Source organism: Electrophorus electricus, chromosome 24 (assembly GCF_041902795.1).
Source record: "Electrophorus electricus isolate QZ-2024a chromosome 24, ASM4190279v1, whole genome shotgun sequence".
NCBI lineage: Eukaryota > Metazoa > Chordata > Actinopteri > Gymnotiformes > Gymnotidae > Electrophorus > Electrophorus electricus.
The window spans coordinates 9,828,698-9,856,073 of NC_137520.1; the positions used below are offsets into that span (position 1 = coordinate 9,828,698).

Here is a 27,376-nt window from a genome sequence, read left to right on the forward strand (position 1 = left end):
AGAGTCTGAAACATTAGAAGAGCCAGGCAAACATCCAAACTTCAGACGAACATGAAATAATGTATTGGATCTTATACTGACTATAATAAAGAATGTTTTGTTCATGTTTGAGCAGAGCAGTCTAGAGTCCTGAGAAGAGAGAGGGGGCTTTTGCCGAGTAATTAAATCAGTGTGTGGCAGGAGGAAAAGAAGAGCGTCTAACAGAGAAGAGTTCCCAACCCCAAGCAGGAATCAAGGGGTATTAAGGAAATCTCAGAGATCTAGCTGGCTTCACTTGTTTCGCTTGCTGTCAGCCTGCAGAGAGCAAGAGGGAGACGTCGAGAGAATGCGACGAGCGAACAAGAGGAACATTGTAATCAGGAGAACTGGAAAGGGGCACTGCTGTGAAAATTACCTAAAGCGCACAATAAAACAGAGCCCACGGAAGACGTAATAAATAAGCTCATTGTCTCAGGGAGGGGGACAGGTTTGGGCATGCGCCAAAGAAAGAAGGCGGCTTCACTCTGCTTGCTTTGTAGTGTGAGCAGTTTGCACATCAAGACTTTAGTAAACTGATGATAGGACAGGGAACACTAGGAATTGTGATGTCATGCAGGGAACAAATCTGGCTGGGCTCTGGGGTTTTTGTGGCTGGGCTGTGCTGGAGGGGCCCGGCGAGGGTCCCCAGCAGGGAGCGCAGCGCCTGGCCCTGATTTGAGCCGCAGCGTTCTCTTACCTCTGTCTCCCCTCCTGTTTTGGGGAAGCAGAGGGCTTGTAAGAACATGGGCATTGTATTCTGTAAAGAGAGCAACAACTTTGCTCAAAAACAAGCTCCACATGAGCAAAGCCAAATAATCACACACACACACACACACACACACACACACACACACATACACCCACCCACCATGTAACTCAGTATTGCTGACACTTAATGGTCTGTGGTATTGATTCCGCATCCATTCTGTATTTCTCCAATATTACATGTAATTTCTGGCTTTGTTTAATGTAGTGCTTTACTTCCAGCTATAAATGTAATTCTGCACTCACATCTCTCATCACTCTTTATTAAAAAAGAACAAATATCAGTTTTTTACATATTTCCCAGAAGCTTTCTCAAAGCCATTATTTCACAATGTGCCTAACCTGAGAATGTTGAAGGCACCTTCAGGAGATATGAGAAGAATGGTCATAATGGGTTTTTTTTCTTTGATTTTTAAGCTCTACAGCTTCTTAAACTGAATAATGTGAAGCTTCTTAAGTCCGCCTGAAGTTACTTGTCATTTACACCTGTGATAGCAAGACGTCACCTCTTCTAATCTAAACTGTGTAAAGTTTTTATGTCACTGAAATAAGTGGCCTCTAACCTCATGCTATCGCGATGGCTAAACTGCTGTAGATAACAATTATACAGGTTGACTTCCGAATTATTTAGTATCCATGCTCTTTATGGCCCTGCATTGCAGGTGATTATTCATATACATGCAAATCAGAGTTATTTGACACTTCATCATGACGCATGCCGTGACACACGGTTGAAACAAACAGATGCACATTTGTGAAAAGCCATTTTATAGACATTCACACATCCAGCCAATGAGACACAATATCAGCACAGTACTAGCAACAGCACATCCCCTTTCAGAAAATAACAGTCTTGTTATCTGAGCAAGCAAAAGCACTGCACTGGCATGAAGACTGGAATGAGTAAAAGGACTGAAGATAAGCCAAGGGCCTGCAATCAACAAAAACATCATCAAATCTTACAAAAGAGAACCGACACTTGGAGAACACAGAATGAAGTCATGCTTTTAAATCAAGTAGCTGTATAAATAATTCAGATGACTGTGATTTTTAATGTAGCATTCAATGGAAGGAACTGAAGAAGAAGCAGAGGTAATATGAAGGATGTCCAAGCATCATGCGAGGCTCTAAAGGACTTCGCTGTGAGTCTGGGGCTCCAGAACCACCCGGCGCCGGTCCTGGAGGCAGGAGAGGGCAGCGGGCCGGATACGCTTCACGTCAATGTAGTTGTTCTCCAGGTGAAGAGCCACTAAGGGAGAGTATCCAGTCATTCTGACCTTACACACGGACTTCACTGGAACAGAGCTGGAACACATGACCACGCACACATCAGGGACATAAAATAAATCTCGTACTAATACTTTAGTCCCTGACGTCCTCTAAGAATGATTAATTACAAATGTGGTATTGATTAAATATGTTTTTGTTTTTCAGTTCCAGGAGTACAGCTTGGTTTGGTTCCAGGTTGCTGTGCTATGGAGCCATAGCAAGCAGATTAAGAGATATATTCTCTGAATTTGAAGTCGCATAATTGTTGGCAGCCTGCCAAAAGAAACACACAAATATTCTAATCAGTCTGGAGTTTTCAGTTCATGAAGTTCACAGTGCTGAGTCTGTCTTGGCTGGGTAGAGCAGCCTGAAGGCAGAGACAAGCTTACGATTTTCAAATGCAGTCCAACCAGTAAAACTACATGTGAGTTTTATGAAAATGTAAAGAGACAGGTGGAGGACATGGAATGATGGTGTAATGATGGGGATCTGAACACCACTTTGCTAAACTGAGTTTTTTTTGGGTTTTTTTGCTAAATGCATAAATTCTGACAATCTTTGCTAATGGCCTCATACGATGTCACATTTGAATCTAGTTTAACACATCATGTGGTCTTACATCTCCCCCTTAACGCCTTCTAAAACTGGGAGCCTAATAACACAGCTAAGAGCCACGGGGGTGGTACAGAGCCAGCTGTTGTAGGAGGCAGGCGGAGGGGACGGTCTGCAGGTCCCCGGCGTGCTCCCACCGCCCACGCTCACCTGATCTGGTTGTGATCCAGCCGCAGAAGCTGCAGACTCCTGAAGTGGCGAATGTTGGAGGGGACACGCTCCAGCCTGTTGGCATCCAGGAGGAGCTCCACGAGCGTGTGGTAGGCACCGCGGAAGGCCTTTCCCAGCAGCCCATGCTCCTGCAGCTGGTTGTTGGAGAGGCGAAGTGACTGCAAGCCAGGGCGCAGGTGGCTCAGCACGTAGGATGGGACGGCACTGATGCGGTTGTGCTGGAGAGAGAGCTGCCGCAGGACAGTAGGCAGGTGCGAGGGGACCACCGACAGCTGGTTGTAGGACAGGTCCAGGGCCTCCAGCATCCTGTGTGTGTAGTGAAAGAGACAGATTTATTATGAAACTCTCTGTATGCAGTGGTCTACTAAATCTAAAGATCCCAGAAGTGGGACACAACAAATCTGCCTAATTTGTATGCAGAGGTGTGTAAGATTCAAACATCCATTAAACTGTCTTGTTTAAGTAATTATGTCTCCTGGGAGAGGCATAGGATAAGCTATTAAAGCATCTTTCATACAAAATCAAGTTGTGTGGTCTATGGTTAGAATATGTGGGTGGCATCCTGTTCTTTGTGGTTGGTGCTGCACTGAAGGAAGATGTTGTATTGACAGAAAGCTATTCCCCAGCTTCTGCTCTGAGCCTGGGCCTCAAGGCAGCTCATTAACCCCAAATTAGTGCTGCATGAACCAGCCATGAGCCACAAATGAGAAGGTGAGTGTATGTGTGTGTGTGTGAGTGTGTTCTTGCTATTGTGAGTTACTGGAGAAGGTAGCTGGTGAGAGCTTCTAGCATCAGTCTTAGAACGCCTGAAGAGCGCATCTCCTCTGGCTGCCTCAAAGCTGCCTCTTGATATGCAGTCAATTCTCAGCACGAATGTTCAGGATGAGCCTCTACCATGGCAAACAGCACTCACCCTGAGAAAAGTAATTTCCTTTCCCCATCCACTAGATCTTTTAGATTTACTCATAATCAGAAAACAGCCACCATGGATGCAGACCAGCATGTGCCCTCCTCCTGAAGCCGATCACTGATTGACATTTTTGAATGCCTGCCAACATACCATCAAAGACCGACTCAACAATGCAAATCCATAAACTATGTGTTTTGTAAATTTGGAGTGTGTCAAGAAAATCTTACACTGCTCAAGATTTAAGCTCACAATTTAAAACTGTAAAAAGTGTTCTTTATAAAATTGCAAACAAAAAAACCCCTCCAAAGTAAGCCAATGAGAGACAAGCCTAGTGAAAAGTGTAAATAAAGCATAATTACAGCACTCTAAAGAGTGACAGACTGTAAAAGTGGTTTTGATGTCTAGGACCATTGGCTGGTGCCACCTGCGTTGGATCTGCTGGCGCTGTGAGTGTGTTCCACTGTAAATTTACACCCTTCAGCCAAAAGCAATCAGTAACACGTGGGGGGTGGAGGAAGTCCTGAGGGAATGCTGCTCTAAGGAGAATTCCACTGATGCCACCATGCGTCCACAGGCGCAGCTGTGCCAGAGTTATACAACCAGTCTTACACAACCCCCAAACGCTGGCGAGGATCACGATGAGGCGGATTTCGCCCTCCGACAACAACTGCGCTCTTCCGCAGTGAGGTTAGATCCGAGCCAGAGCCCGTCCAGAGCCTGGATCTTCCCATTCCCAATAGCCTGGGATTCCACAACTGGATAAGGAAGCTGTCATGTAGACAAGGCCACAATGGGACACGTGCTGACAGTTCGCATGTAGAATAGTGTTGTTGACTAGACTGTGAAAATGATGTTTCTGGTTAGGAATGTTTGTTTTTCTCTCACATTATTTGAGTGTGTGTTTGTGTGTTTGTGTGTCCGGGTGTTCGCTGCCTCAGGTCGGCCCAGCTGCCTGCTCCTGCTTCTCCCTGCATGTGCTGGTGCTTTATGTAACCCGTTATGAAACTGTATCCCTCTCTATGCAGAACGCTGGCTCTGCACGCTTGCAATGAACGCTCCATTTAAAAAAGGAGTGAGCATCAAATGCCCTCTGCTTCACTCCCCAAGCCCTGACCGCTGTGTGAGCAAAGCGCCCTTGGCCCAGATGGAGAAACGTCCCTTGCTATCCATCAACCACCCCCCCCCCCCCCCCAAAAAAAACCCCTGGCCTATGATGCGAACTGCAATTCCACATTCCCAGCTCCACTTTAACCAGAAACAAATGGAGCTCTCCAACTAACACGAGACCGCCCGTGTCGTTTCTCACACCCAGGACACAAACAGCAGCACATACTTTCGAATGCGAGGGTACAGTTAAGTGTGCTACCTCCCCCACAAGGCCCTAGGGGACCTTCACCTCTGGGGGCTCACTATGCTTCCCATGACATTAGACATGGACGTGCAATTGGTACGCCAAGTCAGCAGGTCAGCAGTAAAGGAAATGACTATAAGTCTCACATAACTCTCGCATAACTCTCATATAACTCTCACATAACTCTCACATAACTCTCCGCCCCTATACATACAGCACACCACACAAGAAAAGCAGACCATAGCAGCAAGTGGACTTTTAAGGTAGCATGCTGCGAAAACCATTAAGCTCACCAAACTGGAATGAGGGTATATGAGCTGTGTGCCAGGAGTTTTTAGGAGGGGCTGGAGAGGGGAGACAGCCAGCCGGTTTTCTTTAAGGGTTAGGACATGGATACATTTTTGTGGCCTGCTGGGCATTTACGTTATAAAGCTCCAAGACACGAAGCGCTGAACAAACAAAGAAGTAGCAATTAAAGACACAACTGCAAATGTCCATGAACGTCCTGCGAACAACCTGCGGACGTCAACACTTTGCGTCGATATCTATAGAGTTTCTATATAAAACGCGTCACTGGTGTGGAGAGATGCTGTTTCCCTGGTGCAATAAGGACACCGAACAATGTGCAGAGGGCAGCTAGTGAGGGTGTGTGTGCTGGCGTGTGACAGGAGCAGTGTGTGAGGTTTGCGAGCGTGTGAGGCTGAGTGGGAAGGGCTGTAGGTGGTAGTTAGACTGGGCTCAAAGTGCGGATAGAAGGAGCCAATTTGGACGGGCAGGCGCTCACGAGCGGAGAGGAGATGAAAGCAGGCAGTGAAAATCTCAGGCAGCGGAGGCGCTCCGATTTGCACTGAGATTATAGCATGGTGCTGGAGAGGTGGGGTGGATCACAAGGTCCCACACACCCAAACAAACATCAAAAAGCTGAGGCCTACATAGTTTAGCCTCACTGGTTTGAAGTGAGAATGGTACTGATGGTGGTCCAGTAGTGAGCACCACTGTAACCGAGTAAATCAGCAGCAAAGAAACAACGGTGAAAAAAAAATAACAGTGACAAGAATTACACTGATAATGCCACTGCTTCCCTGACAAAGACGACAACGAACACTAAAATGAGAGGAGGGCAGAGGAGAGGAAATGAGTTGGGAGGAGAGGTGAGGACAGGAGGTGAGAGGAGTGGAGACAAGAGGAGAGGAGAAGAGAGGGGAGAGGAGAGGAAATGAGAGGTGAGGAGTGTGATTAATAAGGAGGACGCGTAGAATCTGAGCTCTCCGTTGTCTAAATGAGCTTTAGCTTGCACTGCAGTCGGAAAATCCATGACAGGAGGAAAAATGAGGAAAAGATGTTGGAAAGGAATAATGGCCAGAAAGCTTCACTGAATCTGAAACAGCGCAAGAGTGTGGAGAGGGAGGGAGAAAGAGGCTGTCAGTGAGTTAATAAACAGCACAGATGTTGTAGGAGGAAGAGTAATCAGATAAACACTGGACACTCGGGCGTCATGCTACATGCTAAATATTACGTAACGGCGGGAAGTGGAGGAGATATGGACGGTAGTCAGAAACCCTCACTGTGACTGCAAAGTCACAACCACCTCTATTACACAATAAATCCCCACACAACCGGCTCTGTTCCTTTTTTTAAAAAAGATTTTTTTAAAATCGGTTTTCTGTTCTCCACCTTACTCTCCTGCCCATTCTTTCCCACATTTAGGAGTGTCCAGAGAGCTATTTCTCCCTGTTCCTCTACCTCCAGCCATTCCAGATCCATCTAAATCAAACCTCGCACACCACCTGCACCCTCACGCCTCCCTGCACACCACTGCAGTCTTCTCAGCTCCTGAGCTGGTGCTGTGGCAGCCATGAGGGGGAAACAGCTGTGGGCCATGCTGCCACCCCGCTCCCGCTGTCTTAGGTCATCCCTGACCTAAGCTCCCTCTCTCCAATAGCTTCACGAATGCCCTCTTCCAGTGTCATCAGTGTCCGTCTGTGAGGCAGACGAAAGAGGCTCGATGAGTGTGCCAAGAAACCTGCCTGTCAGCTCAGAGCCCTTACTAGAGCAATCTGTCATAGATGACCCTTGAGAGCAAAACATCGCCCCCTGCAGGTGGGTCAACCTTGGGGCTGTGGCTGAGAAATTAATATAGACAAAGGATAACTGACAGCAGCAAACATGGAGGGCCAGCAACGAGCAATTCTGGGACAGTACCCTTATAGCAGTATGAAGGGGTGACAGGTTTAAGTATGGTTGAAATGTGCCCTCTAGTGGTTGCTAAATGCATCACACCAAGGGGACATCGAACTCCAAGTGTCTAAATTTAAATGGCCTGATTAGGCATTGTCCTCAGGATTCCTACCTAAAAAGGACAACAATGCCTTTCATAGCTACATGTCTTTATGTATACTAATTAACTTTTTGTGTAGTGGAAGATTTCCCATGTGGAGTAGTCTCGACTACGGCTGTAAAAATCAGCCCAGCTCTCCCAACACTTGAGCGCGACTCACGGCAGGTTGATCCAGGCTCCAGGGTAGAAACTATTCTCATGCAAGAGGTTGTAACTCAGATCTAGGACTCTCAGGTGAACAGACTTATTCAGAACACGGTCCTGCACTTCCACCATCTGATTGTGTGCCATCCTCAAATCCTGTAAAGCACACACACACACACACACACACACACACACACACACACACACACACACACACACACACACACACACACAAAACACACGTACTCATATAATGTGCTGTTTGGAGGAAACTGTCATAAAGTAAAGCATAGAATTTAATGATGTTTGATGCTGATATAATGACATAAGCTGAGAACTGACCTCTAGAGATGGAGGCAGTCCAGGTGGGATAGAGGCGAAACGGTTGTTGTCTAATCTCAAGCGTTTGAGGATGATTAGAGGTTTGAAGGTCCAGGGATCAACACTGCCCTCATACAGAATGTTTCCTGTCAGTTCTAAAACGAGCAGCTTGGATAAACCTACAGAAAATGTAAAAGAGATGTTTCTGATTGTATGACCTACATACTTGCTTTGACATGAAGCAAATGTATGATCTTACTGTTCACAGAATCTTTTCAATCAGCAGGAAACTTTTAAATCAAACCTTTGAAGCTGTGAGAGAGCAACTGGTTGATTTTGTTGTCATTGATCCTCAGCTCCTCCAAGGATGGTGGCAGGTGTGGAATCTCCTCTAGATTATTACCATCAAGGGTCAGCCTTTTCAGCTTTGTCAGGTTCTGTTAAGCATGAAGAGAGAGTATGCTTGCTTTTCCTCGTGGAGGACACTCATTAATCACCACAGGATCACTGATTTTGGCTCAGTCATTCGCGTGCTTCCACATCATCTGTTACAGTGCGATGACCCTTTAATCTGGACATATTTTTAGGTTAACCACTAAATGAATAGTCTCCCTTTTGCCCAGGAATCTTGTACTGTTAAGTTATTTTGAGGTCAAAGCAGTTCTCTCCAAACCCTGACATCAGAGCAGCCCGAGGGCTCTCTCTCTCTCTCTCTCTCTCTCTCTCTCTCTCTCTCTCTCTCTCTCTCTCTCTCTCTCTCTCTCTCTCTCTCTCTCTCTCTCTCTCTCTCTCTCTCTCTCTCTGTCCCTGTTGCCACTGGGGGCACGTCAGAAGTGGACTCTGTAAAATCCGCTCCATTTCCTTCCCCGTTTAAGAACACCCCATTCCTACAGCTCATTACACAGACGCCACAGGGGCAGCATGCCACAGGATGCTCAAGTTTTCTAGAACTTTCCAGTGGTCGGAGTGCGGTCCACTGTTTCGTTTGGAGCGGCCACTGTCATGGGGCGGCTGTTTGGCCACTCCCCAAGGTCTCCGGGAGGCGTGTGGTTATTCTGGGATAAACTGGGCTTGGCTCAGGCCACCATATGAGTGCTGACAAATAAAAAGTTGTTGTTGTTTTTTTTTGCAATACATGTTGCTGTAATATAAACTGTAGACATTTGGCTGTCACACTAAACTCTAGAATAAACACCAAAAGGATTTTAAGAGAGCTGTATTTAATACTGGTTACTCATTTGAGGCACACACTGAGAAACACATACAGTGGTGCACTTGGCTGCCCATGTGCGTAAAATAAGACACAGTAATATGTGGCGGGCAGGAACAGTACCATGAAGAAGCTGGGGCTGATGGAGGAATCACCCAGCAGGTTTCGACTCAAGTCAACTTCTTCCAAGTTAGGCAGACCAGAGAGACCACGGGAAGGTAACATAGTGAGGTTGTTTCCTGTGATGCAAAACAATGCTAAAGATCAATAAGGGTGGGAATACCGTGTTTCTATATGAGGAGCTGGCTGTGGAGATTTAGTAATGTATATACTGTCTTTCTACTGTCCTCCTGTGTACTCACCAGGTAGTTCGAGTATTGAAATACTCAGGTCAGTGATGATAGGAAGGTGGGACATGTCAATCTCTTTGCAGGAAATTCGAGCCCCTCCCACTTGACATTCCTCTGGCAACAGGTCAGTGAAGCCGTCTCGGGTTGCAGTGCTGTTATTAGCACCGTCATTCTCCTCATTTTCATTTTCCTCTCCCTCTGCCTCTTCTTCCTCTTCCCCTTCATCTTCATCTTCTTCTTCTTCAGTGTCATCCTCATCTTCTTCATCCTCATCTTCTGAATCATCTTTCTTCTTCCTTTTCAGTGGCTCTTCACCCAGGTCCAGGAGGCGATTCTTTTCCTCTATGAGCTTCTTGAGTATCATGTTCAGTTTACTTATAACGTCACCTCTTCTGTCCATAACTGCATTTAGCTCCACCCATGCTGCCTGGGTCCGTCCCAACGCTGCTTGGCTCCGCCCCAGAGCTGCCTGATGTGTCAGCAGTTCAGACAGAAAGGCCCAGAAACATGGAGCCCATCATTAGACATGAAATACAGAACAAGTGGATTTACCACAAACAGTGCACAATTATAGTGCACAAACAGACAGAAAAGAGAAATGGCAATTTGTGAGATGGAAAATTACAATGAAAGTTAAAAATGACCAGCACAGTTATTATAGCATTCTGAGCTGGCCTTAAGAACACACCCACAGAGCCAAAGCATTTAATGTATATAGACACAAGTGCGCTTAGATGCTTTAAACAGTTGGCCATGTAATTGCTTGCTTTTCCTAAATTTAACTTTTCATCAAACTTTCAAGAGACATTTAGAGAAATGAGAGGACGAAAGCAAATTTGCCGATTCTCAAATGGACAGCCAGTGGACGCGGCCCCACCTGCGTGTCTGCCACTGCCCTCCTGAAGAGGCTCTTTCTTGGGCTCTTGTCTGCCCTCCTCTCTCCTACGAACACACCCATGTTTTAACACACTGATATTAAAGTCATCAAATAGCAGTGGGAAAGAAAACTACACATATATGTTGACCAGGTACTGGAGACTTGGAAGCAAACACTATACTTGCGTGGAATCCAAGCTTGTCAGAGATACATATATATATATATATATATATAACTGCTAGGAATTCCAAAGTAAAAGGAGAACAAAACGTATCATATCTATATATATAAACATCACCAAACTTTGGATTTTGTCATCTTGTTTTACTACCTATCATACAGGAATCACAAATTCTGTTCAAATGTGTCCAAAATACATCAGAACATCCTGCAAACTTACTCAGTATCTCATCTGAGTGTGTCGTTGCTGCCGCCGTCGTAGGTGCGCTTGTGATGTTGCCTGCCTCGTTCCCGGCCGTCTCTCCAGGCGCGTGCGGAGGGTCTGCACCCACAGCCGGGGCCCCGGCACACATGGCCACGCAGAGCCAGAAAAGCAACACGGACTGCATGTTCTGCTAGGACAGAGAATGCCAGCGGGTACCTGCGGCCTGGCGTCTGCCTGCGTGCTCCTGAAGGAGGGGTAAGACAGCAGGGAGGAGAGGAGAGGACCAGAATGGGAGTGAAAACGTCCGTGAGGAACATCCACAGCTGGACTGGTCCCTTTTTCAGAAATGCCACCCCTCTTTTACATATTCAGTGGTTATGCTTTGTTTATCTTACTCTAACATTTTTAGAGAGAGAGAGAGAGAGAGAGAGAGAGAGAGAGCGAGAGAGAGAGCGAGAGAGAGAGAGAGAGAGAGAGAGAGAGAGAACACAGGCAGCAGGGTGAGAGGATGAGCGACGTGGCTGACAGCAGTGGGGGTAACATCACGGAATGCCAGGATGACACAGCGTTCACACCTTGCAACACTTGACACTTGGACACAGGAAGACATAAGGAGGGCAAAACAAGGGAGTGGACTGGCTGGCTCTTCCACGTCTATCTCTGGATCCACTGCTCAGCCTCCACATATCCCCCGGCCTGGCGCACAGCCCTTGGCACATATGTCCGAAAAGGAGGAAAAAGAGCAGGACACTGGCCAAAAAGAAAGACAGTGTTGTCTAACTCAGAAAACAAACAGAGGCAGGCAGACACACAAACTGAGTCTCTCGTAGACTCTCGTAAACATTCACCTCCTCTCTGTGCTTCATCTCCCATTATACAGCACAAAACACTGCCTGGTTTAATGTCAGCAGTCAGACACTGAATATGAATAGAAATTATATTAAATGAACTAACGGTGAGCTCTGACTATATTCAGTGTATTAATAGTCCGTGTAAAAGACAGGTGTGTTAGAGAGGTTAAAGAGTTCAAAGTTAGAGGACTATAAGGTCACCTCCCCCCAACCCACCCATCTACACCCACATGCTGGGGGTCACCACATAGGGAAATGTTAACCACAAAGAATCACTCTAGAGTGAGAGATAGCCTTGTGACTCCATTATTGTTTGCTAAAACAACACTGGCCTACAACATGGATAACAGCTATACCTGTTTATATAGCAGGTATATCTTTTTCACAATCTCTTCAGGCCGTAGTTGGCAGCTTTATGGGCATGTAGTTTTTTTGAATGAAACTGACATAATTACTGTTGCTGATGATTTTCATTGGGGGGAAAGAAAACCTACTGAACTTAAAAAGTATCTCAATACAACCATATGTTATACAGTTTCATCATTTACAGTAAAAGGCTTCACCTCACAGGCTTGTTGGAAATTATGCATAAAATCAGTTTAATTTAAACCCCTTTGTAAATATGAGAAGTCCGTAGGGGTGTGTAATACCAAAAAAATTTAGGCCAAGATTTATATAAATTATTTTCCACCTTTGTCTCAAATAAGCTGTGGTGTGACTACAGAATTCATTACCAGGTAACCAATACTGCATCTGTGTTTTTAAAAGTACAGGCATGGATGGCTGTCCCCAAATGACTCTCCAAACAAACACAGATGAGGAACAGGACAAACCTTGTAATTTTAACTATTTGGCAAACCACCGAGACTCCTGCTTTTACGAACCTGTCTGTCAAAAACTGAATCACCAGTGCAGTCTGCCTGACTGTCTAACCCTCCCCTCCAGCTCCACTGCTCCGCCATTTCCCAGTATAACTCGCCCTCCCCCACACCTCAGCTGTGACATGTTCTCAGGGTGAGGTGGATGTGGTCGCGGCACACAGGGTTTGGAGGGTGCAACACAGAGCATTCGCACGGGGGCGCCTGTTATTGTCAGCACTCTGCTCACATTCTGGGCCAGATTAGAAGACTTGGCCACTGGCTCGGTGTCCGGAGCACACACAACCGGGAAGACACACAGGTGCTTAAATCTGAGATAAGGATGTATTGCTGGATAATAGGTCATTTAGATTAAACCTTTTTGGAGTGTTTGAGGTGGCCTAACACACTTTAGCCAGCGCTGGCTTTGAAGCTCATTTTAGTGTGGTGCTCGGGGCTGTATGGCCAGTGGTTAGAAAGGCCAGAAGGGACCCGGAACAGCTGAGTGAGTTATGACGTCAGTACTGCAGCACTCGTCTAACCTCCCATAATGCCTCTGTCTTAACGGGACACCTAGTGATACCACAAAATAGAGAGCAGGAAGGGGAGGAAGAATGGAAGAGGAAGAAAAAAAAATGAGAAAAAAGAGAGTGTGAAAGAGAGATAGAGAGATATAACTCAATTTACACATGGAAATGCAACCAAATCTAACAGCCTTATACGCGCAATTCTTTTAAAGCATATTCATCCTATCAGAGTAACTTGTTGATGCCGACTTGATATGTTTTCTTTGTGAAGATTTTTTGTTTGTTTGTTTGGTGTTCTATTCATCTCCTTAAACAAACTAAGCTTTTCTCCCTGAGGCATCTAAGGCACTTCCAGTTCCCCCAAAGACAAAGCCTCTCCCACCAACCCTAGCGCTGCTTCGGATTCGGCTGCCGACAGGTGTGAACATAGCAGTGCCACGGCAGTTTGACCGAGGCCTGGTCGTTTATGGCCACCCTTCCCTCTGCGCTGGGGTCTATTTGCAGAGCCGCTGGCCTTGCCTGCAGCAGGACCAGGGGCCTGATGCTCTTCAGTGATTGGCAAATGCAGGTGATGGGCGGTTAAGTTTGGAGCTTGATGTGGGCCCTTCGGCTGGCTAGCCGGGGGAGCAGCGCCAAGGACTTATTGTCATTACTCACCCTCCTGCCTGTTGTTTCGAACATTCTTCCCCTATTTATAGCCTCTTCCATCCCCATAGTCCCATTCTCTCTTGCCCCCTTTCTTTTTTTACCCCTTCTCTCTCTCTCTCTCTCTCTCTCTCTGATAGGAAAGGGGGAGTGACGACAGGCTTTGTCTTTTCTGAGGCAACCATTCCAAGCATAAAGGCCAGGGAAGGTAGCCCTGGAACTCTTTGTCCTGTGTCTACCGTAGCGTGCGGAGTGCTGGTGTACCTGGCAGGGACCATCAGGACTACTTTGAGGAAGGGATCCCTCAGTTTATTACCACCATGGATGATGTATATAAAGCAGCGGTAAGTTCTGACTGCTATTATTGAAGACATTTGTGAAAAGAAAGACTAAAATGTCAGGCTCAGCTATTTATAGTTTTATGAGTCGAGATGACATGATGACCGTGGTGGTAGGCATTAGTGGAGAATCTGTTGTTTTATATTTTCCAATCAGCATGGCTTCAGTATATCTTTTCAGGTTATGTATGAAGCTGTCACAGTAGCGTGTGATCAAGGTTAAACCAACATGGGGTCAGAAGTGAGGCCGGTCAGTTAACTTTACAAAACTTAAAGCCTTGACCTGTTCACTCCAGATAATTAAAAAAATTTAAAATAAAAATCTGCTGAATATGAATTAGGTGAATTTGCACAAGATGTTCTAGTAATGCTAAAAATATTATACAATGGTGAATGAGTGAAGTGTCAGGAAGACAGCAGTTACTGAGCTTAACAACAGACAGAATATCTGGTGTCTGATGGCAAGGTGTTCATGTGGGTCAAAAATAAACGGTTAACTTATGTGTAAAGAACGGGCTTGGTCAGCATCTGAAGAATGACATCGTCATAATGTATCAAATTACTGTTAAAAAAAGCTACTGGGCCTTCAGCTGTTGCTTTCTCCAACACTACAGGTTGAGAACTTAACAGAGGAGCAGAAAAACGGTAAGCCTTCCTCTGTCAGTCTATATCCGAGCCATAGGCCTGCTCAGTGCAACGGGTGGCTCATGTCTGCGTGAACATGTTCTTGGCAGAGTTCCGGGCCGCCTTTGACATCTTCGTGCAGGATGCAGAGGACGGCTGCATCAGCACTAAGGAGCTAGGGAAGGTGATGAGGATGCTGGGACAGAATCCCACACAAGAGGAGCTGCAGGAAATGGTGGACGAGGTCGATGAAGACGGTAGGTCAGTCCTTACTGACGCGAATGCCCCGAGGCTGCGTCAGGAGGGGTGCTCCAGTATCCAGACAACTAGCCCATGCACATTTATGGCTGTACATTGACAGCCCTTTTCAATGGAAATGATGGTTGTGTGCGCAGGCAGTGGGACGGTGGATTTCGACGAGTTCTTGGTGATGATGGTGCGCTGCATGAAGGAGGAGAGCAAAGGGAAATCAGAGGAAGAGCTGGCCGAGGTCTTCCGCATGTTCGACAAGTGAGGAGCTTCCACGCATAACACCTTCACCAACTGCAGTTTGATTACTCTGAGCCTGCTTCCCCAAAGCTTAACAATGCATAATTCTCTAAGAAACGGCGATGGATATATAGACTTGGATGAACTGAAGAACATGCTAGAATCTACAGGAGAAGCCATTACTGAAGATGACATCGAGGAACTCATGAAGGACGGAGACAAGAACAACGACGGCAAAATTGACTACGATGGTATGCTTCCCTTCCCATTCTTCCGTCATTCTCAAGTCACTACCCACAGGAATGTTATAATTACGGCTCAAGTTTGACATGCAATTTCCTAATCCAATTCTAAATTACTTCTCAAACCTACAGAGTTCTTGGAGTTTATGAAGGGTGTAGAGTAGGAGCTTGTGCCTGACTGAAGACCCTGAAGCTGATCCAATGGCACAGCCTCATCATTCCTTATCCCAGATCTGGGACATCACCACAGGGTCATCTCTTTCAACTCTAAACCTGGAGAATACAATGTGCAACTAGAATAGGAAGATAAATGTAAATATCTACACAACTCTCTAGAATATACTATACTACAAGCATTAAAAAAAAAATCGAATTGCCCTTGTCAAATAATCGATTCTGGGGCAAAGAGAAAATGCATTTGTTCTACAACACATTACTTAGCCTTCCTACCACAAAAAGTCAATAAAAATAAAATGCCTTCAAAAGTTGGAGAGACAGAGTGAACAATTGATTTTTATTACAGTATATTAACAGCAATGCAAACTAAAACAAGTTCACACAAGCAACAACCGGGAATTTCAGTAACAGGACGTGTACAAAACCATCCTAGAGCTCACAATCAGATGCTATCCAAGTAAGTGCATTACTCTGCTGCTTAAGCAAAGACAGGATTATAGCCCTCTACCCCAGTCAGGCATATTTTAGGAATAGCTATTGTAATTGTCATGTTGCCTTTGTCCATTGTCAAGTGTAACAAACAGAACAGGTGGGACAAAAGGCAAAAGGAATGGCTAGAACTGGAATGCCAGTGACATCGGAATTGAGGGATTATATGCACTGCAGTAATTTCACAAATGAAATAAGCGATTGATTCAGTGAATGAAGTAGTTTAGCTCGTCAAATAGCTCATCAATATCTTATGCATGTGAAGTCTCAAGGCGGCAAAAAACCCAAACCAAGTGAAGAGTTATTAATTGCAGCATACTACATGGGTGTTAAGACCAGAAACAATCAAGATGTGGGTATTCAGACTGAAGGAAGCTAATGGCGATTGGGATTAGCTGGCTTTAGTTAGCGAAAGTGCGTCTGACGGCAGCCACAATAGATTTGGCGCTGATGCCAAACATGTCTAGCAGCTCCTGGGGTTTGCCACTGCGGGGCACCTGGCTCACAGCCAGCTGATGGACCACGATACCAGGCTCCTCACCCACAGCTGCCAGAACGGCCTCTCCCAGGCCACCTACGCAAGGAGCAGAAAAACAAAACGTCCGTTACAGAGTTTGAGAACACCGAGGGGGTTAAAATCAGTGTTGCAGCTCAAATCAGTGCACTTGGAACCTTTTCATTGCCCAAAATGTGCAAATCACATTAGCGAGGAGGTGATACACCAGACCCAAAGGAGCAGTGCTTACCCTCTTTGTAATGATCCTCTACTGTGATCACTCTGCCCCCTGTGGCTCGAGCACATACCACGATTGTGGCAGCATCCAGGGGCTTAATGGTGAATGGGTCGATCACACGGATGTTCACACCTGAGAGCCACAGACTCGTTAGTTTGGTTTTCCCCTTTTTGAACATTGCACATCACACACAGAAAATCATCGTTTTACACATTGGCATTTGATTTTTATGCCCTATGAAAAGATTTCTCAAATTCATCAGTAGGGTGCTCTAACCTTCTTTGGCCAGCTGGTCACATGCAGTGAGGGCTTCATGAAGGGTTACTCCAGCACCAATTACAGTCACCTGATCATTATCAGACTGCCGCAGCACCTACGGGATGAAACGCAAAACACTGATGTGCAATAAGCAAAACAGTTATTCTGGACAACCATTGGCCCTGCGTGCAATTTGCACATCACATAGTAGCCATCATTTTCAAAGCATATTTAATACCAGTTAAAACAAAATGGCTTCTGGTCATACGATGGCTTAAATGTTTATAGCTGAAAGTACATGACATCTGTACACCATAGTAGCCCACTTAAGTTTGAAACTGCTCAAGTTAATATACAACTACTAGTAAAGGAATTCTGACAACACTATGAATTTGAATTGGAGTTTCCAACACCTGTGGAATACCTGAGAAGTGTACTGCATTACTGTCTAGTCATTTTGCTACCCGTACCCCCTCAAAAAACTCTTTAGAAAGGTTTTGCCATAAAGTGTGTTTAAGCAGCAGCTACTGTAACCCAGACCAGCGTTTTAATTTTGCTACTTCTGCCCACATCACTAACACTAAAGTAGAATGCTATTGATTGATTAGGCTTTAATGCCAAGTTACACTGCAGACAACTGAGGCAGAGTAGCCTGGTCTGGACACATACCTTTGCCTTGCCGATTTCAAATTTCTCTCCAGAGTCATAGATGACTGCCGTGTCTGGCCGGCTGGTGCGGATGAAACAGACACCCTGAAATGGGATAGAATATTACTGCACACTAATGAAGTCATATAGCTGGGACTCTGCATTTTGCGAGCCTGTCGTCAACCCGATAAAGAAACCATCAGGAATGAAGGGGGCAGACCTCAAGACTCGGGCACAAGGCAGAAAATGCAGCAGGTACACAAGCACTACTTATTCAGCAACAACAAGATCTGCACCTTTGTATTGGCTGCCAACTCCACGGCCCTCTCAGTGGACACACCATCACTGGGGTAGAACACTGTGCATGTCGGAATAGCACGGAACATTGCAAGGTCCTCCAGAGCCATCTGAGAGGGACCATCCTCACCTGATTAAAATGACAAAAACTTACGGAAAACCCATAAGATACTCCCGACTATAAAAGAAAGGGCTCTTAAGGAATAGCAATGGTACTCCAATCAGGAGAAGGGCCTTACCGATAGAGACACCACAGTGGGATCCTACCAGGTTTACATTGGATTGAGAAATGGCTGCCATGCGGATGTGGTCGTAGGCTCGGGATAAGAAAGCTGCAAACGTGCTTGCAAAGGGGATGGTGCGGTCACGTGTGGCACAGCCAATCGCAACGCTTACCTGCAGAGGACAGGAATGCAGGTTAAATGGGTAAAGCAGAAACAACCACAGGAAATGGAACCCAAGTAAAACTCTGGGTACCTTTTCTTAGAACAGGTTAACAGATGTTTAGATAACTGCATTTTTACACAAGCCTGGCTGTGTGTCAGAACAAGTGAAATAATATTCTACTGAACAAGCACTTCTAAGTAACTAGCAGCAAGGAGGGAATTAGCCAACAGGTATATTGCAAGACACTACATGCTAGGAACTGATTCCAGTTCAACAGGGTGAGAAGAGACCTTAAAAGCACAAAGCAGCATCAATATTTGGCATGACGTATGCGTGTCTCGTTCCTCACATGCTCACACGTACCATGTTCTGCTCAGCAATAAAGCACTCAATATAACGATCTGGATGGGCTTTCTTGAAAATGTCAGAGAAGGTGGAGTTTTTGGTATCTCCATCCAGTGCCACAATACGCTGACTGGCATCCCCCATTCTCTTTAGGGCCACACCATAGGCCTTCCTTGTAGAAATCTGCAGAAGAAAAACAGGAAAGGCATCACAATTTGGTACACAACACAGCCACACCGCTTATGAACTATATGACCAGTGACGATTACCTTGTCACCAATCTTATACTCGGGTGGTGTGAGCAGGAGGATGGGGGTGTGGTCAACAGGAGCTGCGTCCTCAGAGGGTAACTTGGGGTGGAAGGGTTTTTCAGGACCTTGGTTCTTGCTCTGGAGCTTGTCAAGCAGCTCACCCACACGATCCTTAGGTATGGGTTTGCCATGCCAGCCATCCTTATCCTCGATGCCTGAGGATATGAGCACACATTTGAGCTGATGAAGCCAATATTGATAACTGGTACAGGAAAGACAGGAACCATTACCAAAATGAGTGACACCAATAAAGATTACATTAGGAAAGTGGCTTTAATCTGACTTGTGCATTTTTGACCAACTCACCTTCAAGACCTCTGCCCTTAAAGGTTTTGGCCACAATGACGGTGGGCTTCTCTTTGAATTGCTCTGCATCCCATAGAGCCCTGCACAATGCTTCCACATCATGGCCATCCACCACGCAAGCATTCCAACTGAAGAGAGTCACAGAAACATGTTATACTGGGCAGAAACAAGTGATTAAAGCACCAATAGAATAAGAGGAATGGGCCATACGATGTAGAGGTTTAAAAGCCCAGCAAGGTCTGAACCGAGATGAGGAAGTGGTAGGAACCGCAGAGGGAAAACGGCGAAACAGCAAGGGTGAAGGGGAAGGTGGGAGCACGCACATGTTGGAGGCTCTCACCCGAAAGCCTTGCAGCGCTCTTGGTAGGCGTGCACGTTGTGCTTGAGTGGGGCGGCCTCACTCTGACCCAGGCGGTTTACATCCAGGATGGCCACCAAGTTGTTCAGGCTGTAGTGGGAAGCAAAAGCCATGGCCTCCCACACAGAGCCCTCTGAGCACTCCCCATCTCCCAGCAGGCAGTACACACGGTAGCTAAAACAACAGTGTGGCCACAGAAGCGGTGGAGGTCACGTTACAACCATGTAACAAACTGGAAGCATGCATAAAACCAGCAGATTTACAAGACAATCGCAAGGCAGGTAGCAGACGTTTGATTACAGTACCTGGACTTGTCAAAGTACTTTCCTGTGTAGGCCATCCCACATGCAGCTCCCAGACCCTGCCCTAACGAGCCAGTGGCCACATCCACAAAAGCCAATTTCTGGGGGGAAAGCAGAATGAATCAATGCAGCTCAATGACTCATTGCTTTAGGTTTAAGCTCCTTTAAAATATGAAAAAAAACCCAAAAACAAAACAAACCCCAACCGCCCCCCCCCCCACCCCCCATTATTCATATAGTAAAACACTTCAATGTATGGGAACACCTTTACTCACTGGTGTGGGATGGCCCTCTAGGGGGCAGTCGATCTTGCGCAAGTTGAGCAGATCCTCCTCCTTCACATAGCCCGCCTCAACCCAAGCTGCATAGAGGACTGGGGCGGCATGACCCTGAGAGAGGGGAGGATGAACTACATAAGGCAACTAGACCAGACCTACTACAAAAGTGCACCAATAGCACAGAGGGGAAAAACAAAAACAAAAACTTGGACGAAGTGATTTCTCCCTGAAACCTACAGAAAATGCTGGGGCAAAGCTGCACACCTCGTGGGTGACGGTCCATGGCCTACCTTAGACAGGACGAAGCGGTCGTTGCAGGCGTGGCGGGGGTCATCAGCTTTGTAGCGCATGGTGTGGAAGAACAGCACAGACATGAGCTCAGCGGCGCTGCAGCAAGAGCTGGGGTGCCTGCTCGCAAGAGAAAACCATGGTCAGCAGCCTGCCCATCAACTGTTAACCATTAGCTCAAACATTGCCACATGCACATGCAGGTTATCAACAATTTTTAAAGTCAGGGTATTGATTAGGAGGATATTAAGCATTAAGGAAGAATGTGTGAACTTGTTACGCAAACAATAACCAGCATTACAAATGGCTGCATAGTCATGGACATGTTTCCATTTTGTGCCCACAATGGTTCTACAGCCTCACTAAGTTAGGACACTGTTCAGAGATCAGTGTGTTCGGGTGGGAGAATAAGTGAGCTTAGCAGCGCTATACACGTGTAGGAGACTGGAGCTAGAGGGGTCTTTATATTTTAGTTAAAAGAATTAGAGTTCAGTTCTACAGGTCAAAGTTCATGCATCAGTGTAAACATGACATATGGACCTGCATGGGACTAAGGGGCTAGGGAACATCCATACTTTTCAGAGCACAGGGAAAGGGTGACATTTTTCAGCTGTACTAGCTCTACAAGTCAAAAATTTGTTAAAGGCAAGGTCATCGCAAACACTCCAAATGCATATTTGAGAATGGGAATTTCTCACCAAGTAACATTCACCAGCTTCACAGTGCCTTCTCAGAATATATGCAAGTCTTGCACAACATTGTTTGCATGTTGCAAAAGGAAGCCTAATTTCAGTCAGAACAGTTTGGAAATTAATCGTGCAACTCGGTGGTCACAAAGCCAGAAATAAGGTCATTACCCAAGTATTCTCACACAACACATGCATGTTATTTTACTGTACATTACAAATTCAGCACTACTTAGCATCATCAACGTATTACCATCCAGGTCCTACAGACCGTATATTCGCTGAAATAAAAAAGGAAAGCAAGTTGAAGATAAAACGATTGTAAATTAGCAAAGAGATTTTAAATGAAAGGTTTCTCAGCCAATCTAAACTGGCTTCATACCTCTTTGTAAGTGTCTAATGATTCAGGTTAAAACATTCCCCTTTTTAAAGCAAAACAGTAACCCACACATGACAAAAGAATGAGGAAACACCTAAGAACAAAGCATCTTCATTGTAAACTGAAGTACAAGAGGTGACTCACAATAGGCTAGAATTTTCCATATTTCTCACTGAATTAAGTTATTTATTTTGGTTCTTCTCCAAAATCATCTCTTGATGTCATAAAATATCAAGACACTACCCACTGAGTGACTGACGTGAAATGATATCTTCAAATCAAAGGCCAATAACACGATGATTACACAAGCACTTTTCACTCAGGCGAGTTTCACCTTAAGAGTTTAAATCCACTCACCAAGCCCCTACTGGAATGTCACCATTCGCATTTGCACTTTACCCAAGTTCAGAATGTGGAAAATAAATGTTAGTGTTATAAATGGATAAACTCAAATTGAAAGTTAACCACGTGACTACCATTAACTGCTCGCAAGACCTTTCTAGTGAAAACTCCTGCAGCAGGCACGACTTAAGACCTCTCTGAAAGCACGCAACAGAAAACCACTGGTTATTTTAGCATTTTGTCTCTCGCTGAATTTCCTACAATCTGTTTTTGAAATATTGAAGGGTGTAAGGCCAATTTCGTCTCACCACGTGGAATGTCGTTTCGGTTACGACTAACATTAGCTGGCTGTCGTATTACAGCAAGCTAGTTAGCTACAATAAGGTGGTGCTACCATTAGAAACTGCTAACACTAGCTAGTAGCCATGTGGCTACCTGTATAAGTAGCTAGTCAGCTATCTTGTCTAACGTTAGCTTAGCTAAGCAAGACAATGAATGAATTACTTCATTGAATGAATGAATAAATAAATGAATGAATGAATGAACCAATAGAACAGCAAACGACCTCATCACATGTAGTTAACTAACGCTAGCGTAGCTACCTAGCTAACCATCAATAATGATTCCTGGTAGCCAACAAGTTTTTATGTAAATGTAAAAACACAAAATAACGATTACCTCATCGACCATTAATTGTTCATACACCAAATGGACGCAATTACTCTTTGTTAAGCAGGTAGTCATAGCCAGCTGCACAAAACGTACCCGGAATTTGAGGCGCATGTTGCCTTGATTGAGTGAATCCTTAGCTTATTAGCGAGATCTTTCAGGCCTTGAAGTGTTTTCTCGTCGGGTTTGTGGTAGCTTCCCATCTTTGAGGAGGTTTCTTGGTTACTTGAAAAGGCAGCCTGAATATAGATATAGATATATCTTACTGTAAACTGTGTCGGAGGTGTAAAAGTCACTAATTTCCCACAGGAGGCAGTCTACGCAGGCTAGTTGCACTGAAGCTTTTAAGCGGGACTGTGTACCGACTCCGCCTACGAAATTTTGTCATTGGACGAGACCGTAGTAAGATGTCAGGGCTACAGTCATATTATCAGAATTTGATATCAAACTGAATTTTTCGCCGTGAATAACTGAGTAGCAATGAACAAGCGAGTACAATTAAACTATTTAGGCCAGCACTTGATATGGCGGATATATTTTTAACAAATGTAATTTTATTCACAATTTCCTGCAGCTGATTTGGATGTCACAAGAAAAATGTCAGTGGCAAATTTTTAATTTTTTGCTCACTTTATTATGTGCAAAAACTATTTTGTGGATGAGATCTTTGCAGGGAACAATAGTACTATTATGTATTTGAGGAATGGACAAATCTTATATTTTGGTCTGTCCCTTTAAAAGCGAGTGAAGCTTGAGCCAACTAGGAAGTGAGAAATTTTGCTCTCTCATTCTTACTTAGTGGAAACTTAGTGTATGTGCTATGAAAAATCAATTTAAAGATGCACAGCTAATTGTTTAACCTTTTTTATTTGTATATTCCTCATTAGAACTGCATTAGAATTGCATTGTTTCATATAATTTGACAGGAGAATAATACTGAGGAAGTTTGCCTACTATAAAGAATAGCATACAACAAATAGATTAATTGAAAGTCATGAAGTGGGCAATTACAGAATTGAATATATATATCTTTAAAATTTTTTTTTTTTTTTTTTTTGCAACAAGACACTATTCTAGTAACACTAAATCACTTTAGTCTAATTTACAAATAGCCTTGCTTAAATTAACTAATTAAAGCTCAACCACATATCCAAAAGAAATAATGACTATAAAAGGACTACAGACAAATTAATGTAGATTTGTTCCCATAATCATGTATGTTGGTCCTCTTGTTCTCTGGAGTCTTGAAATTCCTTAAATGATAATAAATCGACAGAATTACATAATGCGTTTAATATCTCAATTATTCATATTCTCTTCACTTTGATGAATCATCACAGTAGTGTTGAATGCATGCAATGTGCACCATTCTAAACTGATTTATATTTTGACCTTCGTTTTAGCAGAACTGTCCTGTGCAATGCTGATTTTTACCTTCATTCTTTCCTGAGCTTCAGACCTCTCTCCCGGTGAGACAGGCTCCTTGTCTAGTCTTTCAAGAAGTGGAAGATATGTGAGCACACAGAGTCGGTAATCATCTGTCTCTGACAGAGGGTTCTCTACCAACACCAAGGTCCGCAACGTCTGGGCAACAGCCATCAGACTTTGCAAAGCCTGCAGGGAAAATACTAAGTTGCCCCTGTAGGACAGGGAGATAGAGGTTAGTAGAAATTATAACCCTTTTGGAGGATTCGCTTTTCAGATTAATGAGATCAATTACAGATGTTCAATACTAGTGTTTCTCTGACAAATCTTTTGATTAACCTATATGTTTAATCTTCTGGTTGTGTACCTCACATTGAGATACTGTAGAGAGTTCATACTCAGGTTGATTCCATCAAGTGTCTCCAGCTGGTTGTCTCGGAGGTGAAGGGTTGTTAGCCGCTCCAATTTCTCCAGACCTTCTAATTTTGTTATTCTATTCTGGGCCTAGACAGTTTATATGAAAGTTTATATTATACAACAATAGTAATACAATTTATTCTTATATACTAAACAGCAGAAGCAACCATCTTACAAGGTAAAGACAACGCAAGTTGGGAAGGTAAATGCCATCTGTAGTTTCTAAGCGGTTTCCTCTGAGCTCCAGGGTCACCAAATTGGTCAGACTCTGACATTCAAGGCCAGCCATCCTTTGAATTCCATTACCTGAAAACCCAGGGATAACAAACATTTGCTGAAAACACATATACAACTATCAGTATTTTATGAGTATTATCTCAGCATTGGTGTTCCAGTATAATTCAAAGGGTTCAATGACAAGAGCTCAATCAATTCAATTTCAAAACAACAACAGATTTCTCAACTGTCTAGAGATGTGTGACTGACCAATGAGATTAAGACTTTCCAGGGAAGGCCCCCCTAGACCCTCCACATCACAGAGATGATTGACTGCCAGACTGAGCCACTGCAGGTAAGTGAGCTGACCTAGTGGCTGGCCTTGGAACCCTTCAATGCGATTGCCATCTCCCTTTAGCCAAAGTAGCTGAGTTAAGGCAGCCAGTGGAGAAAGGTCTGATAGGTAGTTGGAGGAGATGTCCAAGAAGCGCAGATGGATGAAAGATCTTAGTAAGACAATGTCTGTCAGATGTCTGGTTAAGAGTGATAAATAAAACATTTCAAAATAATGTAGGCATGTTCTTCAAAAAATTAATTAAACTCAAAAAAAAGGTACTACAAAGGAAGGGAAATTCCTAATCCCTGCCTTAGATGTGACATTTACATTTATATCTTACTGTTCAAGAAAGATTACCTGTCTTTTATGTCAAGCTTGACAAAGGCATGGGCAAGTCCATTTCCTGTGCGGCACAATAATGACAGACCGGGCACTATCATGTCTTGTGTCAAAGAGCAGGGCTCAATCTGACAAACAGATGGAAACAACATAGCTGTGCTCTCTTCCAATAAGAGTTCAGTCTGTTTACAAAACATCTATTAACTTCAAGAATTGTATCAATATTTAAAATAAGTAATTTGTATACGTTGATAAATTAAAAGATGTTTTGATTAATTCAAAGATACCGTTTGTGTGAAATTTAGTCCTATCTTATAAATTGTCCCCACATGATTTAACTATTAGTTTGTCCTATAATCCTTAGCTAGCTAATGTACCTGCTTCTCTTCACATGTTGCATCCTCTTCTTGACCTTCCTTCTGCCCTTCTCCCTCAGATTCTCCGTGCAACACATCATCCTCATCAAACACTGACATTGTTTAGTTGGAAGATTTTAAGTCACAAATAGTCTACGAGTTCAAAATGTAATAAAAAGACTTCAATAAGTTATTAGTTAGATAGCTACCTAACGACAAATAGGTTACCTGAGTTGGTTAGCTAACAATTTGCTTGCTACATAGATAGCTATTAAAGCTATCTATGTATACCAGATATACAAAATTACACAAATTCTATAAAATCTAAGTGAGGAAAAGCACTGTTGTGTGGAGAAAATATATTATGATTTAAAACCAAAAGCGTTTGACATAGCTAGCAATATTTAGTAAGCTGTCAATCTAATGTTAGCGTTTTCTCTTACCGCCCACAATGTTTACAGTCGTTACCGCGGTAACACGTTCTCCCGCGAACAGAACCAAAAATGTCTAAAGGAACAAAAAGATCACCAACGGGCATGCCTACATTGGAGGCGACTGACGTGCTCCAGACATACGCTGGTTTACGAAGTTAAATGGATTTAATTTAAAATTGAATGTTACTTTCAACCGAAAGGCAGTTAAATTAAGGGATGTCTGTACTTAATTGTTAATTTAAAATATACAGATTGCATGAAATTACCATATAAATAAATAAAATGGCAGTTCCAACCAGTTTTGCTGTTGGCCTTATAAAATTCTGCAGCGGTTTAATGGAGGATCTAGGGAATTCAGGGTCGGACACAACGGTGGCCAACCAGCCCGCCATGGACCAGGAAGTTGAGAGCCATGATGAGGGGCAGGGGTTTTACTACAAGTCGCGCTCGGTGGCAGGATCCGAGCACACCCTCTCCTCTCACCACAGCATGGAGGAGCTGCCCCTGGAGGCTCTCTCAGAGGTGGAGTCAGAGCATTCCGTGGACTCACCTGTGCCCAACCCTATGCAAGGCTCACGCCTCTCCAAAGCCTGTGCGCTCCCTCGTTGGGCCTCTAGGAAGGTACCGGTTTCACACGGCATGTGCCGGATGTCTGTGTGTCCCCTTGCAAGTCCACCAAGACAGCGGGGGTCTCTATGGTGCCCGAACCCGTAGCTGGCGGATCATTTGGCGAGCCACAGCAAGAAGTGCTCCCTGGCACATCCGCCAGGAAGGTAGGGGTGCCTTTGTTGCCTAAGTGAGCAACCCACCTCAGCCAGCGATGGGAGGGTTGGCCAGTACTCCCTTCTGACCAGCTATGGGACTTCTGCCTGCCCTTCCTCTGGGAAATATCAGTCACGTTCCTGTTACTGTCACTGTTTCATTGCCTGTCACAGTTGTGCCAGTCCCTCTGTCTCCCTTTGTGTCTATTCCCTTTCCCGTCAGTTTGCCCTTCCCTGTGCTTGTCGTTGTCTTGGTCCCTGTGGCCCTTCCCTCTGTCTTGTCCGCGTTGGCCCGAGTCAGGTCATTCGGTCCTCTGACCTTGCCGTTTGGTGTTGGCCTGGCCACCGTGGCCCGATAGGCCGCCATGCCGGGAGTCGCGCCGTTGGAGTCACGGCACAACCCCTTCTCCTAGACTCCTCCGCGTTTGTGTGTGTGTCTGTCCATCGTCACGCCCCTGGTGTATTTATTGTCAATGTCACACCTGTTTGTAGTTATGTTCCTTGTTAACATGTACTTAAATCACTATTGTTCTGCTGTCGGTG

At 44.7% G+C, this 27,376-nt stretch overlaps 4 protein-coding genes across 5 annotated transcripts; 1 reads left to right on the plus strand and 3 right to left on the minus strand.

Annotated features, from left to right (window-relative positions):
* Positions 1-1,037: 1,037 nt before the first annotated feature.
* Positions 1,038-13,644, minus strand: si:dkey-32e6.6 (extracellular matrix protein 2). The gene is made up of 9 exons (XM_026998164.3): positions 10,737-13,644; positions 10,337-10,401; positions 9,472-9,928; positions 9,233-9,348; positions 8,204-8,336; positions 7,921-8,078; positions 7,595-7,734; positions 2,815-3,141; positions 1,038-2,088 (listed from the first exon to the last, which is right to left on the minus strand). Exons 1-9 carry the CDS (start codon positions 10,903-10,905, stop codon positions 1,911-1,913), a joined length of 1,743 nt encoding a protein of 580 aa, XP_026853965.2. The 5' UTR covers positions 10,906-13,644; the 3' UTR covers positions 1,038-1,910.
* Positions 13,645-13,793: 149 nt separating this feature from the next.
* On the plus strand, positions 13,794-15,785 carry tnnc1b (troponin C type 1b (slow)). Its single transcript, XM_026998137.3, has 6 exons — positions 13,794-13,945; positions 14,554-14,584; positions 14,674-14,820; positions 14,959-15,073; positions 15,167-15,303; positions 15,427-15,785. Exons 1-6 carry the CDS (start codon positions 13,922-13,924, stop codon positions 15,456-15,458), a joined length of 486 nt encoding a protein of 161 aa, XP_026853938.1. The 5' UTR covers positions 13,794-13,921; the 3' UTR covers positions 15,459-15,785.
* Positions 15,786-15,789: 4 nt separating this feature from the next.
* tktb (transketolase b) lies at positions 15,790-22,914 on the minus strand. The gene is made up of 14 exons (XM_026998136.3): positions 22,645-22,914; positions 20,475-20,592; positions 20,182-20,295; positions 19,910-20,007; positions 19,587-19,778; positions 19,247-19,374; positions 18,899-19,095; positions 18,648-18,812; positions 18,137-18,293; positions 17,897-18,027; positions 17,622-17,705; positions 16,971-17,067; positions 16,707-16,826; positions 15,790-16,534 (listed from the first exon to the last, which is right to left on the minus strand). Exons 1-14 carry the CDS (start codon positions 22,749-22,751, stop codon positions 16,362-16,364), a joined length of 1,881 nt encoding a protein of 626 aa, XP_026853937.2. The 5' UTR covers positions 22,752-22,914; the 3' UTR covers positions 15,790-16,361.
* A 485-nt stretch (positions 22,915-23,399) lies between these two features.
* On the minus strand, positions 23,400-26,117 carry lrrc23 (leucine rich repeat containing 23). Of its 2 annotated transcripts, XM_081707042.1 has the most exons (8): positions 26,082-26,117; positions 25,660-25,791; positions 25,301-25,410; positions 24,877-25,139; positions 24,566-24,696; positions 24,341-24,477; positions 23,983-24,187; positions 23,400-23,801 (listed from the first exon to the last, which is right to left on the minus strand). In XM_081707042.1, the coding sequence occupies exons 2-8, from the start codon at positions 25,756-25,758 to the stop codon at positions 23,760-23,762; spliced, it is 987 nt and encodes a 328-aa protein (XP_081563168.1). In that variant the 5' UTR covers positions 25,759-25,791; positions 26,082-26,117; the 3' UTR covers positions 23,400-23,759. The 2 variants fall into 2 exon arrangements, with proteins under 2 accessions (XP_081563168.1, XP_026854014.2); XM_026998213.3 differs by lacking the exon at positions 26,082-26,117 and having other exon boundaries at positions 24,976-25,139; positions 25,660-26,072.
* Between the last annotated feature and the right edge of the window lie 1,259 nt (positions 26,118-27,376).

Bases quoted from the DNA above. Each gene is read 5' to 3' on its own strand.
- tnnc1b (XM_026998137.3), top strand. From the start codon at position 13,922: ATGGATGATGTATATAAAGCAGCG. The intron at 14,585-14,673 runs GTAAGCCTTCCT...TGTTCTTGGCAG, and splicing joins AACAGAGGAGCAGAAAAACG to AGTTCCGGGCCGCCTTTGAC. The intron at 15,074-15,166 runs GTGAGGAGCTTC...TAATTCTCTAAG, and splicing joins GTCTTCCGCATGTTCGACAA to AAACGGCGATGGATATATAG.
- lrrc23 (XM_081707042.1), bottom strand. From the start codon at position 25,758: ATGTCAGTGTTTGATGAGGATGATGTGTTGCACGGAGAATCTGAGGGA. The intron at 25,411-25,659 runs GTACATTAGCTA...TCTGTTTGTCAG, and splicing joins CAACATGTGAAGAGAAGCAG to ATTGAGCCCTGCTCTTTGAC. The intron at 24,478-24,565 runs GTAAGATGGTTG...TAAACTGTCTAG, and splicing joins ACTTGCGTTGTCTTTACCTT to GCCCAGAATAGAATAACAAA.
- si:dkey-32e6.6 (XM_026998164.3), bottom strand. From the start codon at position 10,905: ATGCAGTCCGTGTTGCTTTTCTGGCTCTGCGTGGCCATGTGTGCCGGG. The intron at 9,349-9,471 runs GTGAGTACACAG...TTTGCATCACAG, and splicing joins TTCAATACTCGAACTACCTG to GAAACAACCTCACTATGTTA. The intron at 2,089-2,814 runs GTGAGCGTGGGC...CATGTGTTCCAG, and splicing joins CTGGATCACAACCAGATCAG to CTCTGTTCCAGTGAAGTCCG.
- tktb (XM_026998136.3), bottom strand. From the start codon at position 22,751: ATGGGAAGCTACCACAAACCCGACGAGAAAACACTTCAAGGCCTGAAA. The intron at 19,096-19,246 runs GTGAGTTGGTCA...TCATATCCTCAG, and splicing joins TAAGGGCAGAGGTCTTGAAG to GCATCGAGGATAAGGATGGC. The intron at 17,706-17,896 runs GTGCAGATCTTG...ATCCCATTTCAG, and splicing joins AGTTGGCAGCCAATACAAAG to GGTGTCTGTTTCATCCGCAC.